The sequence below is a fragment of the Schistocerca americana genome, chromosome 5 (assembly GCF_021461395.2).
Source record: "Schistocerca americana isolate TAMUIC-IGC-003095 chromosome 5, iqSchAmer2.1, whole genome shotgun sequence".
NCBI lineage: Eukaryota > Metazoa > Arthropoda > Insecta > Orthoptera > Acrididae > Schistocerca > Schistocerca americana.
This window is the reverse complement of record NC_060123.1, coordinates 570,193,837-570,209,903: the sequence shown is the minus strand read 5'-3', so window position 1 is coordinate 570,209,903 and position 16,067 is coordinate 570,193,837. Positions and strand designations below refer to the sequence as shown.

General features: G+C 45.4%; 1 protein-coding gene across 1 annotated transcript in view; it reads right to left on the bottom strand.

Moving 5' to 3' along the window:
- LOC124615300 (neural-cadherin-like) overlaps nucleotides 1-16,067 on the bottom strand; it is an 874,915-nt gene that overhangs the window by 246,167 nt on the left and 612,681 nt on the right. Inside the window, exon 3 of the mRNA XM_047143087.1 lies at nucleotides 6,982-7,125. Within this exon, the coding sequence (XP_046999043.1) occupies nucleotides 6,982-7,125 (144 nt within the window). The remainder of the gene's footprint in view (nucleotides 1-6,981; nucleotides 7,126-16,067) is intronic.

The following is a 16,067-nucleotide window of genomic DNA, read 5'->3' as shown; positions in this document are numbered from 1 at the left end:
CGAGGCAATCTTCACTCCGTTCGTATCCCTGTCCCGTGATGCCCGCAAACGCATACAACGAAAAGCAGGCACCTATTGCAGAAAGACTGTTCGCACAGACCAACGAAAAAAGCCGACGCCGCATTGGAAAGTGAAGGTCGTATAATTTTCGCTTACGGGGGCGTATTACTGGGAAACATTTGGGGCCGACTCGATAATGACCACCGGCGTGGGGACGCAATATAATGCTGCATCGACGCTAATTTGCTGCCTCGCAAAACGCGACTGCCGGGCGCGCGTTAATAATTCCGAGTTAATGCAACTGTCCATTAAGTATTGACGGGAGCGGCATCCGTACCTGGTGCGCAGTGGTGGACGGCGAGGAAAACGAGACTGGAGTATAGTAGGGTAGACCTGGCGAGGTGAGAGTGGTAACATATTACATCGCGGCGACGCCTGGTGACGACGCTAAAGCCGTCGCAGTGCGGCGCTCGCGACGCCCTCGAGCCGTGGAGAAGTTATTTGAGACCGGTTAAGCGCGGCTGCCTCGGGCACAACAGCGTCGCCAGTCCCACTTCAGGCCCCCTGGGGGCGGCTCACGCAGGAACGACCGCTGGGAAAAATCGCGTGCTCCACTGCGGGTGCAGAAATTGGGCAGTTCAGGGGAGCGGCTGCATGCGAAGCACATCTTCATGTGTAATTCGCTGGCAATACAGTGCGTGGCGTAGGGTACTTCTTACCTACAGTACCAACATTTTCCACTACACCTGTACCGTAGAGAGTGGGGCAAAATGTGAAATCATATTTTAATCCTCAGCAACAGAGGGAACACCACCAAATATAAACATTATAATATCTTTTCCTCGGCCAATTTCCGCTGCAAAAAATGCGTAATTTGTTGTGGGACATTGTGGAATATTCCCGCTTCAGCCCTTACACACTACTGGCCATTAAAATTGCTACACCAAGAAGAAATGCAGATGATAAACGGGTATTCATTGGACAGATGTATTATACTAGAAGTGACATGTGAGTACATTTTCACGCAATTTGGGTGCTTAGACCCTGAGAAATCAATACTCAGAACAACCACCTCTGGTCGTAATAACGGCCTTGATACTCCTGGGCATTGAGTCAAACAGAGCTTGGATGGCGTGTACAGGTACAGCTGCCCATGCAGCGTCCACACGATACCACAGTTCATCAAGACTAGCGACTGGCGTAATTTGACGAGCCAGTTGCTCGGCCACCATTGACCAGACGTTTTCAGTTGGTGAGAGTTGGGTTGTTTTGGGGAAGGAGACCAAACAGCGAGGTCATCGGTCACATCGGATTGGGGAAGGAAGTCAGCCGTGCCCCTTTCAAAGGAACCATCTCGGCATTTGCCTGGAGAGATTTACGGAAATCACGGAAAACCTAAATCAGGATGGCCGGACGCGGGATTGAACCGTCGTCCTCTCGAATACGAGTCCAGTGTCTAACCACTGCGCCACCTCGCTGGTGTAGTTAGTGAGAGATCTGGAGAATGTGCTGGCCAGGGCAGGCCTATCTGTATCCAGAAAGGCCCGTACAGGACCTGCAACATGCGGTCGTGCATTATCCTGCTGAAATGTAGGGTTTCGCAGGGATCGAATGAAGGGTAGAGCCACGGGTCGTAACACATCCGAAATGTAACGTCCACTGTCGGAAGTGCCGTTAACGCGAACAAGAACTGACCGAGACGTGTAACCAACGGCTCCCCATACCATCATGCCGGGTGATACGCCAGTATGGCGATGACGAATACACGCTTCCAATGTGCGTTCACCGTGATGTCGCTATAGACGGATGCGACCATCATGATGCTGTAAACAGAACCTGGATTCATCCGAAAAAATGACGTTTTGCCATTCGTGCACCCAGGTTCGTCGTTGAGTACACCATCGCAGGCGCTCCTGATTGTGATGGTACGCATTTCTCCTCTTTACACGAGGCATCACAACAACGTTTCACCAGGCAATGCCGGTCAACTGCTGTTTGCGTATGAGAAATCGATTGGAAACTTTCCTCATGTCAGCACGTTGTAGGTGTCGCCACCGGCGCCAACCTTGTGTGAATGCTCTGAAAAGTTAATCATTTGCATATCACGGCATCTTCTTCCCGTCGGTTAAATTTCGCGTCTGTAGCACGTGATCTTTGTGGTGTAGCAATTTTAATGGCCAGTAATGAAGTTTCATGAAGTTCCGATATTTGGCGGCGCTATTCGTGTCCTTCAAAATGGGATTTCCATGCAGTGAGATGTCATTCAGTTTCTTTGGCATCGCAGATATTCATAGGCGCTGCAGAATGTCTATGGAGATTTGGTAGTGAACAAAAGCACGGTGAGTCGTAGGGCGAGGCGTCTGTCATCGACGCAGTAATGCCGCGCAGACCTGTCCGACCTACCACGTGCCGGCCGGCCACACACAGCTGTGACTCCTGCAGTGTTGAAACGTGCGGACACTCTCATTCGTCGCCACAAAAACGCAAACGAAGCTCTCGTTCTATTTGACAGCGCCAGGCCTTACACACGTCTGTGCACCCGAAAGAAGCTCACCAAAGTTCCCTAGGGCAAACCTCAAGTTACATCCAAATCCTTCCACGACTATCAATCTAGGTTAACATGTTGTATCTCCCCTGCCGAGAAATCTTTAACCCAGTCAGAAATTTTATTCATATGACATACGGCAGTAATTTCATTAATTTATTTAATTAATTCGTTAAACACATACTATAGCTACTTAAACCATTCAACTGAGCCATTTCTGCACTATCTCTGAAAGCTACGGAGAGAAACAAGTTAGCACATGTTGTTTTGTGTTTAGTGACGCCTGTTACCATTATATTACGGGTTGCTTCATTACCAAGAAAAGTTTCATTGCATAAAAGTGTGCTGAAATGAAATATGTGGAGAGACATGGAGTGAAAAATTTTAAATAAGGCACCATTGCATATATGATCTATCACTAACAATTTTGTAAATAATCCATTTAAATTTAGAAGGAAAACCGTGTCCATATTACAGAACTAGAAGATAAATGCTACTGTTACTCAACATTAAAGCTGATTCTAGCTCATAAAGATGTGAACAATACTGCGTAATGTCATAATGCCTTGGTCCACGGCTTTCCTTGTTCTATATCAATGATGTTTATCATGAGATTCACTCTTATACCTATCCTCATTCCATAAACACGAATAAACTTGTCGGAAGGCCTGGGTTTAAAGTTGCGACATGCAACACTGTACTATGAGTCCACTCCCTTAAAATCGCGTCAACTCGCTTGGCGGTCTCGCCACAGGAAATACGCTACTGTATTAGTCTGAGCTATGAACCGGGCTACTATGAACAGCTCCTCACAGCTTTCCATGGTTTCCGAATCAAGATGCAACTTGTGAGTTCACACAAGAAAAGATTTGTGGTGGGTTAACGTCACCTTACGCGTTTAAACAAAATATAACGTGTCTTGTGGATAGTAACAGAACACTTGGTCTGAATTTATTTATTTAATTTACACACCACTCCGGTCGACGGTTGTTAACAGTCTATTTAGGATTCTGAAAAAAAAAAACCTCCAGGAAATTGGAAAGTGCATTTCAGAGGCAATAACACTCGACGCGCTGCACTATAATGGGATATCGATTCCATCTTAAGACGAACGTCTTCCAAATGCTCACCATGATCATTCAGTACTAGATGATTACTCCCCGCTTTCGCTTATTTTTCGTCGACTATCAGGTTCGGATGTTAACTGAAGAGAGCAGAATAGGGAGCAGGAAAAAGAAAACGCACACAAGACGACACGTACAGAGGGTATTAAAGAAGATAGCTCACATGATATACAATATGCCTTCAACAGATTTCGTCTTTCTATATTCCGAGATAGATTGCGGTTTCTGTCTAAAGCTGCGCGCTATTTTCTAAACTGAACTCATCTTTATTCCAGAGTTCTTCACAAAACCAATAACTTATCTTTATTCCAGAGTTCTTGAGAAAACCAATCACAGATGAACGCTCTTTTTAGATCCTCTACCTGCATGAATCCATCTGCAAGCTTTTGCTCTCCTTTTTCACACCGCGCTTGATCATAAGTAGGTGAACAACTGAAATACCTTTTCATTTGAAGGAAAGAAAGTAGGCATGAGAGCCTGTAAAACTATAGTTCTTCAAACGTATTCCACGATGCATTTCGTAGACTGTCATATACGAATTTAACAAACGATTCAGGTTGGTCACAATAAAGCAACTTAACAACACCCTGTCTATAAGAAAGAAAAAAAAAAAAACGCATTTACCATACAAAACATTGTGTCCCTAGGCATTCATATCACAAACATTTATGTAATTAAACATCATCCGTAATACAAGTTATTCTTATTTAATGATAATTACCTCCACATAACCGCCTCATACGCCGAGTGGTCACGCGCCTGAATGCCGTGCTGAGGTATAATGCTCTCTAGGCAATTGCGCCGACACGAGAAATTGCTATTTAATTTTCCTTGGCTTAGTCCACCGGACTTTTTTCACTTCAAAGTTTGGGACTTAACTGTTAACTGCTATTTGTGCTGCGTAAATGCGCTTCGAGAAAGGAGGGCGGAATTTTGTGTTATTTTCAATAAATATACATTTTATTTTTTTATCTAGGCCTTAGTTTCTCTGGGCCAAAACCGGCGTGGGCGACTTCATCTTACATTCGCAAGCTGAATAATACTGGATGACTTACCAGATATCGCACTAATCCATATCCATTGCTATGGAAACAGTTGTTCGCAATATTCTTTCCTCTCGTACGGTGCCGCGCGGGATAGCTGCGCGGTCCTAGGCGCCTTGCTACGGTTCGCGCGGCTTCCCCCGTCGAAGGTTCGAGACTTCCCTCTGGCATGTGTGTGTGTGTGTGTGTGTGTGTGTGTGTGTGTGTGTGTGTGTGTGTGTGTGTGTGTGTGTTGTCCTTAGAGTTAAGTTAGTTTAAGTTAGATTAAGTAGTGTGTAAGCCTAGGGACCGATGAACTCCGCAGTTTGATCCCATAGGAATTTACCACAAATTTCCAATTTTCTCGTATGGTTCCTATGATGACTATTTGATACTTCGTGTGTCCACTAAATTTTTACGTTCCTCTGCTGTACATAATTTCAAATGCTTCCAGTTCTTTTTCAGCGTCAGTTGGCTTCTAAAATTCGCACAATAAAATGTTTCAGGTGTACTGTTTTAGAGTCTTCTTCCACAATTACATGTGTCCATTTCAAAAAGGTAGACTTTTCTGATTTCCACCCCTTGTTCAGAATTAATTATTGTTCGACCCTGCTTTGGCTAACATTTCTGTCTCACAATGCAGTGTGTTGCGCATTAAGTTACACGATCAGGTCTAAATGTAGAGAATGAAATGCATTCTGTCAACATAGCACTGATGGGAAAACTCTTTCAATTTTGCAGAAATGCTGCTTCGGTGGTCCTCTACGTGTGTCAGACCACGCTCCGAGCCTTTGCTTGTCAGCTACAGTCCCACTGGTTGAGATTTATCTATGTTGTGTGTGGAACATCTCCAACCGCGCCCCTTGCGCCAGGAAGTTGAAGGCATGGCAGCATCTCTTGGCTAGCGCAGCGTCGTGCAAACTGTTTTTGCATATCAACGAAAATTTAAAAAAATGGAAAATATAATTGGACGGATTAAAAAATATACTCAACCGGTGGCAGCACGAGAAAACACAGAGAAATGTTAACAAAATATGCACGCTTTCGGAGCCAGTGGCTCCTTCATCTGGGAGAAGGGTTGGAGGGGAAGGAACAGGGATGAAGCAAAAAGACTGGTGAGGTTTACGAAACGAAGGGAGTCACAGAAAAGTCGCCCAAAATCCGGGGGCGTGATGAGTAACAACGACTGACTGCTGGGGCTGCACTGGACAACAGTTGAAAACCTGAGAGTTTAGAGGTGGAAGATATGGTAATAATAAAGATAGAGATTACTGATCAAACACTGTGAACGAGTTAGTAAGTGTGAAAATGCATGTGGTAGACATGTACGTGGAGGGGAGGGGGAGCGGAATGGGGAAGGTAGAGAAAGAAGTAGGTCAAAAATGAAAGATACAACAAGCTGGAAGTGAGCGAAGAAAGGAATAGTTACTTAGTTACTGAAAAGAAAGGTTGAGGCTGAAGAAATTTATTTAAATTAAAGCCAGGTGGGTGGCGAGAATAGAGGACATGTAACGCCAGGACCCACTTGCGTAGTTATCAGTTGGGATGAATGGCCATAGAGATAGGCTCTATTCTGTAGCAAAGCATGCTCTACAACATGACAGTATTGACTTCGGTACTTGTTACACGACATTTGCCATCTGGATTCTCTGCCCTGACAGCCGTTTCTAAGAACCACCCATGTGGGATCCGGCGTTACAATATGTCCTTCGTTCTCACCACCCACCTGGCCTTAGTTTACGTTAATTTCTTCCGAATCAAGATTTCTTTTCAGTAACTATCCCTTTCTTCCCTCCTTTCCAGTTTTCTAAATCTTTTATTTCCTGACCTGTCAATACCCACCACTGCCCCCCCCCCCCCTCCTGGTCCAATGTCTACCACATATAATGCACTTAGCTATCCGCTCTTATTAACCCTTGTACTATGTCTTGTCAGTAATCTCTTTTTTGCTTATTACCTTGGCTTCCTACTTCAAGCTCTCAGGTTTTCAAGTATCGTCCGGTTCAGCCCCAACAATCAGCCGTTATTTCTCAACGCGTCCGGTTAAGTCTTACCTGACCCTGGGAACTATGCGATTTTTCCGTAACTCTCCCTATTTCCTAAACCTCGCTAGTCTTTTTCCTTTGTCCTTCTTCTCTCCTCTTCAACCCTTTTGGCAGAAGAAGAAGAAGAAGAAGCCAGTAGTTCCGGAAGCTTGCACATTTCCACAACTTTGTTAAGTGTTTTCTCCCGCAACCGCTTCCTTAGTAGGTTTTTTATGTGTCCAGTTATACTTTGGAGGGGTACTCACACTCGTCGTGGTCCTTGGCGGTGACGGTGAGCACCGTATGCTGGATGTCCTCGTTCTCGTCCACCTCTGCCTCGTACAGCGCCTTGTCGAAGTACGGCGGGTTGTCATTCTTGTCCGCGATTCCAATGCGGATGAACTTCGTCACTGCAACACACACACACACATTATTGAATTAGTCGTGATTCGATTGCGCATTCAATCTCTAGTACCACATTCAAACTGTACATTGTACCGGTAAGTGGAACGTTAATTCATTATAAAGCCAATAACAACCCTCAAATTTTCTCCATATGTTGGAGTAATTTGGGAGGCTAATCTGTATATCTACGCCACTGTTTGCTATCCAATATCGTGCGACCTGTAATTTTAACGGTGAGTGTACCCGATTGTCACTGTATAGTAGCAGCGCCATCTCATACAGTGTATGGTTCGGAAATAACATGACAAATGAAACACTAAACGTAAAACGAGATCCGATAGAGAAAAGCGAATTAGTTATTATTTCTGTCATACAGTGAATATTTGAAAAGTATCTCCGAGAAGACTACGCTCATGTATTTATGAACACAACTGTGTTATTAATAATTATTATCAAGTTATTACTCTTGCGATTTTTCTGTTCAAAAATGGTTCAAATGGCTCTGAGCACTATGCGACTTAACTTCTGAGGTCGTCAGTCGCCTACAACTTAGAACTAATTAAACCTAACTAACCTAAGGACATCACACACATCCATTCCCGAGGCAGGATTCGAGCCTGCGACCGTTGCGGTAGCTCAGCTCCAGACTGTAGCGCCTAGAACCGCACGACCACTCCGGCCGGCCGATTTTTCTGTCACTGGTACAGAAAGGGAAGATTACTAGCACTACGACCAAACATCAAGCCAGTCTCTGACAACATGCCAGGCATATTTTTAGCATACCTACATATTGAAAGAAATTCATTTCTGGACGACCAACAAGTTTCGTATTTTCAGCCAGTGGTGTCCCATAGTTCGTATATGTTTGGGAAAAGTCTTATTTAAGTATCACCAACAGCTGCTGGTGAAATAAGCCTTTATTTACCACCATTTAGCATCAGCCGATCACCACCAGGTAATATAAAATATTACATCAGCCTGCATTACAACATTCCTTCTATGGCAATCCCAAGTACACTCCTTGAGAAAAGAAAGTGAAGCATCCAGAAGGAGATGAGGAAACGAGACGAAACTTCACGGGTTGAGAGGGTATGTGATGATATTACACTAATTACAAAATCGAGTCAAATTCAAAAAACTCGGCAATATGAGTCCACTGACTTACATGACGTTACACTCGCTACCGCCTGTATACATGCACTGATTCAGATGGGAATTAAGCACCAACACTTCGCCGCCTTTTGGAAGACGGTCAAGGTCCTGATGTTCAGGAAGCTGGGGAAAAAGACCACTCCCTCCCACAAAATTACCGACCCATCAGTCTGCTGAGCGCGCTCAGCAAGATCGTTGAGAAGGTAATACTAAAACGACTCACCAGGCACTGCATTACAAACGACACCCTGGGGCCGGAGCAATTTGGCTTCAGGACTCACCACTCGACAACACAACTACTCCTCCGCGTCGTTGAATACATAACACACGGATAAAACAGAAACAAAGCAACTGGGGCAGTGTTCCTGGACATCGGAAAGGCCTTCGATCGTCTGTGGCACAACGGCCTCATACACAGACTCAACGACGCAGGGTTCCCCGACGGGCTCGTGCGTCTCATACACCCATATCTCACGGACCGGCTGGAGTACACCAAGGAAGCATCCTAGGGCCCTTACTGTTTAACCTCTACATTAACGACCTCCCAGCTACACACAACACGACGGTGGCAATCTACACGGATGACACTGCCATCCTCGTGCAAGGCTGGAAGCCGTCTAACATTAACTCACGACCACAGACTGCACTCAGAGCGGTAGAGCCTTGGCTGGTGAAATGACATGTTAGAGTAAACGCCGACAAGTGCGAAGCCGTTCTGTTCACTAGAAGACTGAAACTACTGCACAAACATCCACACTGCAACCCAATAACACTACATAACTTCTCTGACGTCGATCTGTGGTAGAATTTTAGAACATGTTTTTTGCTCGAGTATCGTGTCGTTTTTGGAAACCCAGAATCTACTATGTAGGAATCAACATGGATTCCTGAAACAGCGATCGTGTGAGACCCAACTCGCTTTATTTGTTCATGAGACCCAGAAAATATTAGATACAGGCTCCCAGGTAGATGCTATTTTTCTTGACTTCCGGAAGGCGTTCGATACAGTTCCGCACTGTCGCCTGATAAACAAAGTAAGAGCCTACGGAATATCAGACCAGCTGTGTGGCTGGATTGAAGAGTTTTTAGCAAACAGAACACAGCATGTTGTTATCAATGAAGAGACGTCTACAGACGTTAAAGTAACCTCTGGCGTGCCACAGGGGAGTGTTATGGGACCAATGCTTTTCACAATATATATAAATCACCTAGTAGATAGTGTCGGAAGTTCCATGCGGATTTTCGCGGATGATGCTGTAGTATACAGAGAAGTTGCAGCATTAGAAAATTGTAGCGAAATGCAGGAAGATCTGCAGCGGATAGGCACTTGGTGCAGGGAGTGGCAACTGACCCTTAACATAGACAAATGTAATGTATTGCGAATACATAGAAAGAAGGATCCTTTATTGTATGATTATATGATAGCAGCACAAACACTGGTAGCAGTTACTTCTGTAAAATATCTGGGAGTATGCGTGCGGAATGATTTGAAGTGGAATGATCATATAAAATTAATTGTTGGTAAGGCGGGTACCAGGTTGAGATTCATTGGGAGAGTGCTTAGAAAATGTAGTCCATCAACAAAGGAGGTGGCTTACAAAATACTCGTTCGACCTATACTTGAGTATTGCTCATCAGTGTGGGATCCGTACCAGATCGGTTTGACGGAGGAGATAGAGAAGATCCAAAGAAGAGCGGCGCGTTTCGTCACAGGGTTATTTGGTAACCGTGATAGCGTTACGGAGATGTTTAACAAACTCAAGTGGCAGACTCTGCAAGAGAGGCGCTCTGCATCGCGGTGTAGATTGCTCGCCAGGTTTCGAGAGGGTGCGTTTCTGGATGAGGTATCGAATATATTGCTTCCCCCTACTTATACCTCCCGAGGAGATCACGAATGTAAAATTAGAGAGATTAGAGCGCGCACGGAGGCTTTCAGACAGTCGTTCTTCCCGCGAACCATACGCGACTGGAACGGGAAAGGGAGGTAATGACAGTGGCACGTAAAGTGCCCTCCGCCACACACCGTTGGGTGGCTTGCGGAGTATAGATGTAGATGTAGATGTACATGCACGCCCAATGCGTTTCCGTGAGAAAGTCGAATACCTCGGTGTCTGGCTGGACCGGAAACCACTCTGGGGGGAACACATTCAACACGTGACCAACAATGCAAACGCGAGGCTCAAACAACTCTACCCTATCCTTAACAGGCGTAGCACACTGAATAGGAGGGTGTCCAGGTCTATGTACACCACACTTATCAGACCTCTGATGACGAATGCTGCTCCCGTCTGGGGGTACGCTGCGCCCACACGCCTGCGCCGTCTGCACCTCATACAGAACAAAGTACTCAGAATCATAAGCGATGCACCACGTTACACACGCACTGCGGATCTTCACCGGGAATATGGGCTAGATACTATCTTGCAGGTATTCCAAAAACTCTCCACACGACTGTACAGAAACACGAGACACTCGCGTAACCCATTTATCGTTCTCTGGGGGAACTACGACCACAACCATATAAGGAAGCATAATAGACCAAAGACACTGTTAGCAAGAAACTAAACATCTATGTTCCATACCACGCTAACACGACAGTACTGGCGAGCCCCTACAACACAGCTACTACTGGCAACTCCAGATGCTCGACCCGCCGAGAAACAGGCAATCGCAGGGAAACCGTACTCTACACAATACGCAAAACAGCCGCACACACCCCCTACACTGTGAGCTGATCTATGGCCGATCGCCCAGTAATGTATGACGACCTGGTACTGTTACAGGGACGCAGCAGCTGCAGCTGGCCCTACAACGAGCACCCGCAACGAGAAAGGGAACGATGCACGATACCTCGCACTAACATAACCACACCTTACATACACTGTCACAGCTAGCAATCCGCTACTGCCCTTACTACCCGCCCTACTGTCGCAGAGATGGGTAACATCACAGCCCGCATTCTGTGCCTCCTGATTTGGAAACTAACATGTTATATGGAGGCGACAGTAGAACTTTTGGTTTGGCCACCACGTCGGTGCGGGCGTGGAGGGGCCCCATTCTTTAGGGAATGGTGCCATAAATCCGTTATATGCTCTTCTGAGGCAAGTTAGCCCACAACTGTTGTATAAATGGTCACTGATAGCCTAAACCGAGACGGAGTTTAAGTTAGAGCTGGTCGGAGACATATTCTATCTGGAGATCTTGCTGGCTACGGGAGTACCGCAACATCCCGCGGACAGTTCAAAGAGACACGCGTCATGGGTGGCTGAGCATTGTCCTGCTGAAAAATGACATGTGCCGTCAGAGTTCCCTCAGTAACTACTAGCCGCGACTGAAGCACATCCAACTCCTGCACACACCTTGACCCCACCAACAACGTCGCTGTAGCTAACCAAAATATTGGAAGACTGGGATCTTTCCCCAGGTCGCTGCTGCACTCGCCGGCGGTGGTCAGCAGGGGAGAGCATAGTTGCGATACATCGCTGAACGCATTGTGATGCCATTCCTTTGTAGTCCACGTCCGCAGGTCACGGTACCATTTCAATCGCAGCCATCTTTGATGTGGTGTTACCCTCAGGCTACGCATAGGACGTTAATTCCCCCAGCCCGGCTGCTACTTGTCTCCAACCAATGGTGCGGGATGTGACAGACTGTTGCAGGGAGTCCATTACTCGTTCTCGTATGGCAGATGCAGACATGAAGTGGTTAAAATGTGCCTGGTGCATTGTGCAGAGATCCTCCCTTATTTAATCAGGCGTATGCCTAATGTTGTGTACATAGTTCCGCGTAGTCAGCGCGTACACAACTTTCCCACCAGAGCGCGCCCCGCGCAGCACAACAGCGCAGGCGCAGCGCTCGTCCGTCTCCGCACTACGAGATGGCGCTGCCTTAGAGACGGACCAAATTCTGCTTCCGCCGATCCACGTATTAATATGTAACGCAGCCAATGAGATTGCTGCTAACGTAGAACCTTTTCTCCTCGCGGATCAGACTCGCGCAGTGATACACGAACGCGCGAGGTATTATAACGAGTGTACAGACCTCCGATCAGTCAGTTTGCATTTGTCTGTACCAGTCTGCATTTGTCTGTACCAGTCTATAGTCAAGTTTCAGTCTGCGCCTAATAAGATTATCAGATTCCTGTACATAGCCACGAAGAGAAATGTATAGACACTTTGTCAAGTATCAGAGATATGTGAGAATAAGATTAACGTACCAAGACTAAAGGAACTTCAGATTGTCAATTGTAAATAGCATCCAGAATCAATTTACATAATATGTATGCTTTTTATTATTTTAATAAATGTGTGTGAAAATTAATCAAGTTCTGTTTAAAGTTGGTCACCGTCAATCTGCTACTCTAAGCGTGCAAGTGGCATTTCTATCGTCTGACCTAACGGCAGAAGATAAACACGCCACGATAAGACCACGAGACATATTGCTGACACTCGCCTACTTCGTTAGAGCGACAAGTCAAATAATCTGATGGTGTGTGTACTGAAGGTCTTACAGTACGCACACCACACCCAACCTCACGTTTCCATGAGGTCCAACAGGGGCCTACCGTCACATTCCAATGCTCCACAAACCGAGATATTGAACGAATCGATCAGCGAGCCATGAACACGCATAATGAGGGCCCTATCAAACTTTGTAAAGTTCTGATACCGCAGTCTCACACGAGTTGGTCCCCTTGTTCCTCACAGTGATCACTCAACAACTGACGCTGTTCACGCGGGTATACACCCTACAGGCCTGGCAGCAACGCTAAGCACGAACAACACAACTTCTCGCTACCATTGAGAACTGCAACTCATCACTTCCACACCGCCGATGGTGTTAAGTGCGCAAAGTTACACTGACATCCGATCATGCCTTCTGATGCGTCACATTTTCTGTCAGACAGTGTAAAATGAAAACCCTGCGTCAATAAATACGCACTTTACTCTTAATGCCAGTTTCAGAGGCGCAGAGTGGTTTATTATTATCATTTCTTTGACGCCACAGTAAGAATGCTACCATGCAGGCAGATGTTAAAATTATGCCAGATGATGATGACTGGTTGGTAGAAACTGGTCATCACATAAGATTTATTTTATCAGCTGTTCTTAGCAGACCTGAAATACGACGTCTTCTAACCTGTAAAATGGATTAGATATACTACGTCTGTTGAGCATTAGTTTGTCATAGCATTATTCTCAACTCGACATTCGTAGCTGAGAGATTTAAAAACCAAATGGACCATTACTGTGCATGTACAAATACGGAAAAGCATAATGCGGTAATCATGTTAACAAGTACATCATGCTTTTCCAAAGTGCTATAAGGCCGTTCGTTATTATCCGCGAAATTTATCAGTGACAATGTGGATATCGTTTATAGCTTTCTAAGGCTTTTCGCAGGTGTAAAATCCTCTATCCAGGAAGTAATAGCGGAAGTAAGGGAAGAATTATTGCTAATCGATGTTTCTTGAAGGGACTGTCAGTTGGTTCTCAATATTATCAAGAGGAACTTATTTCCCGTCTGTAGCAGGAAATAAAAAAATGTTCACATGTGTGTGAAATCTTATGGGACTTAACTGCTAAGGTCATCAGTCCCTAAGCTTACACATTACTTAACTTAAATTATCCTAAGGACAAACACACACACACACACACACACACACACACACACACCCATGCCCGAGGGAGGACTCGAACCTCCGCCGGGACCAGCCGCACAGTCCATGACTGCAACGCCCTAGACCGCTTTTTTTTTTTTTTTTAATCTCATTTTTTGTTCGCTTGCGTTCGTTGCATCTGTTCGGGGCGGACGTCGTAAGAGAGCCGTTTAAGTTCGCTGTTGATCGATTAACTCAGTTTCTTTATTACAGAGGACAGCTAACCCTCTGACCGAACACGCTGAGCTACCGTGTCGGCATTGACCGCTCGGCTAATCACGCACGGCTGGCGGAAAGACTATTTGTTGTTTCGTTATATGAGATTATTACTTTGAGAAACAGAAAAGGTTAAAACGGGAGAGGAAGGGGGTGGTAGTCTTGCACGAAGTACCCTCCGCCACACAGCCTAAGGGGATCTTGCGAAGTGCAGACGTATATGTAGCCATCTGAAATGGCCCATAGTTGAACCGAACTAAGTAACGATTGAATAAAACTGACTGTTGGCTATCTATTTAATCATGAAACATTATTAGTATAATCAGGGAGTTCAACGCAATAGAGCTGATTTTTTTTTTACATCTAAGACGACAAATGGCTAAACAGCAAGACGGGTGTTACCCAAATCAACACGCACTAAGTGCAGTGGTTTGAAACTTTAGTTGCGGAGAAACCTATTTGCTTTTTGGACATTACTTCTGAGACAAAAGAAAATTAAGGAACAATGCAAAGATGTCCGCTAAACGTATCTTTATAAATGTTATGCAACAACTAAACATTGTCACCATCCAACTAGAAAGGCACGGTCACAGGGTATCCATGAATTGCATTAAAGCGCAGAACAAATGTTCTGCCAACGAGGTCGCTGATGCCCTTGCTAAGGACGCCGTGATCCATCGGATAATTTACAGAAAGAGGGTTCGTATTGAATGGGACAAAGAATGGCAAGCTTCCCAGACAACTAAAGGAAAATGCTACACGCAAATAACTCCAGTACTACCAGCCACGCCGTGGCACCATGAACTTCTGTGTTAACTGAAAACTGCAGTTACCATAGCGAGGCTGAAGTTCAACCACTGTCGGTTTCTATAGCATGTACACCGGATACGCAAAGTACCAGTTCCACGTTGTGTCTCCGGCGAGGTGGAAGACAAATCGCATATTCTTGGGATGCATCAACCGGTGGGGCCTAACATTAAAGTTGCTAAGGAATTCTGTGAGCAAGATACACCAGCTATCAATATCTGTTCCAACATTATTGACAACCGCAGACTTTTCAGGGTATAAAGAACTTTACTGCTTTCTAACGGCTATTCATTACGTTAATTAAGAACCAACACTGCAGCACAAGAAATATGTAATTGTCGAGTAACATAGGAGCAATGCATGATAGGATGGTTCAGATGACCAATTATGACCAATTAATATGGCGTAATGGAGTATTGCCTGACCTAGTACAATGATATCACAACGACAGTAAACGGAGCACAGTTTGCATGTGGAACGTAATTAACTGTTGAACATAAAAGCAGCTCAGCATTAAATAATGTAACGGTCACATTATGTGGTGATGGAAAGTACTGACAAATTTTTATAGTCAGCGAGACAGGAACAAAATTATAAAATAATAATAATGAGCGTATGGCATTGGTGGCCGGGAGACCTGTCGCGGGGCGGTTCGGCCGCCGCTCCATAATTTCTTTAACGCCACTACGGCGACTTGCGAGTGAATGAGGATGAAATGATGATGAAAGACACACAACACCCTGTCATCTCGAGGCACAGAAAATCCCTGACCCCGCCGGGAATCGAACCCGGGGTCCCGTGCGCGGGAAGCGAGAACGCTACCGCAAGACCACGAGCCGCGGACAATTATGAAATAATATTTGCATACGGCTCCAAAATCGTTTTACAGAAACGGCGTCTATATTCGTATAATTCCAACCACTGCAGCGTTGTTCCAATCTAACAGTGAGCTGTTATACTCGCATTTCAAGCTTTTCTGGAGAACAGTAAAATGTACGAGAAGTTAGGCCTGCACCTGGCCGACTGATCCGGAAGAATGCGTGTGATTTGTTGCAGGCCTGCATGCGCCACATGCTTCGGCGAGCTGAGCCGTCCAAACATTCGTCAACGTCG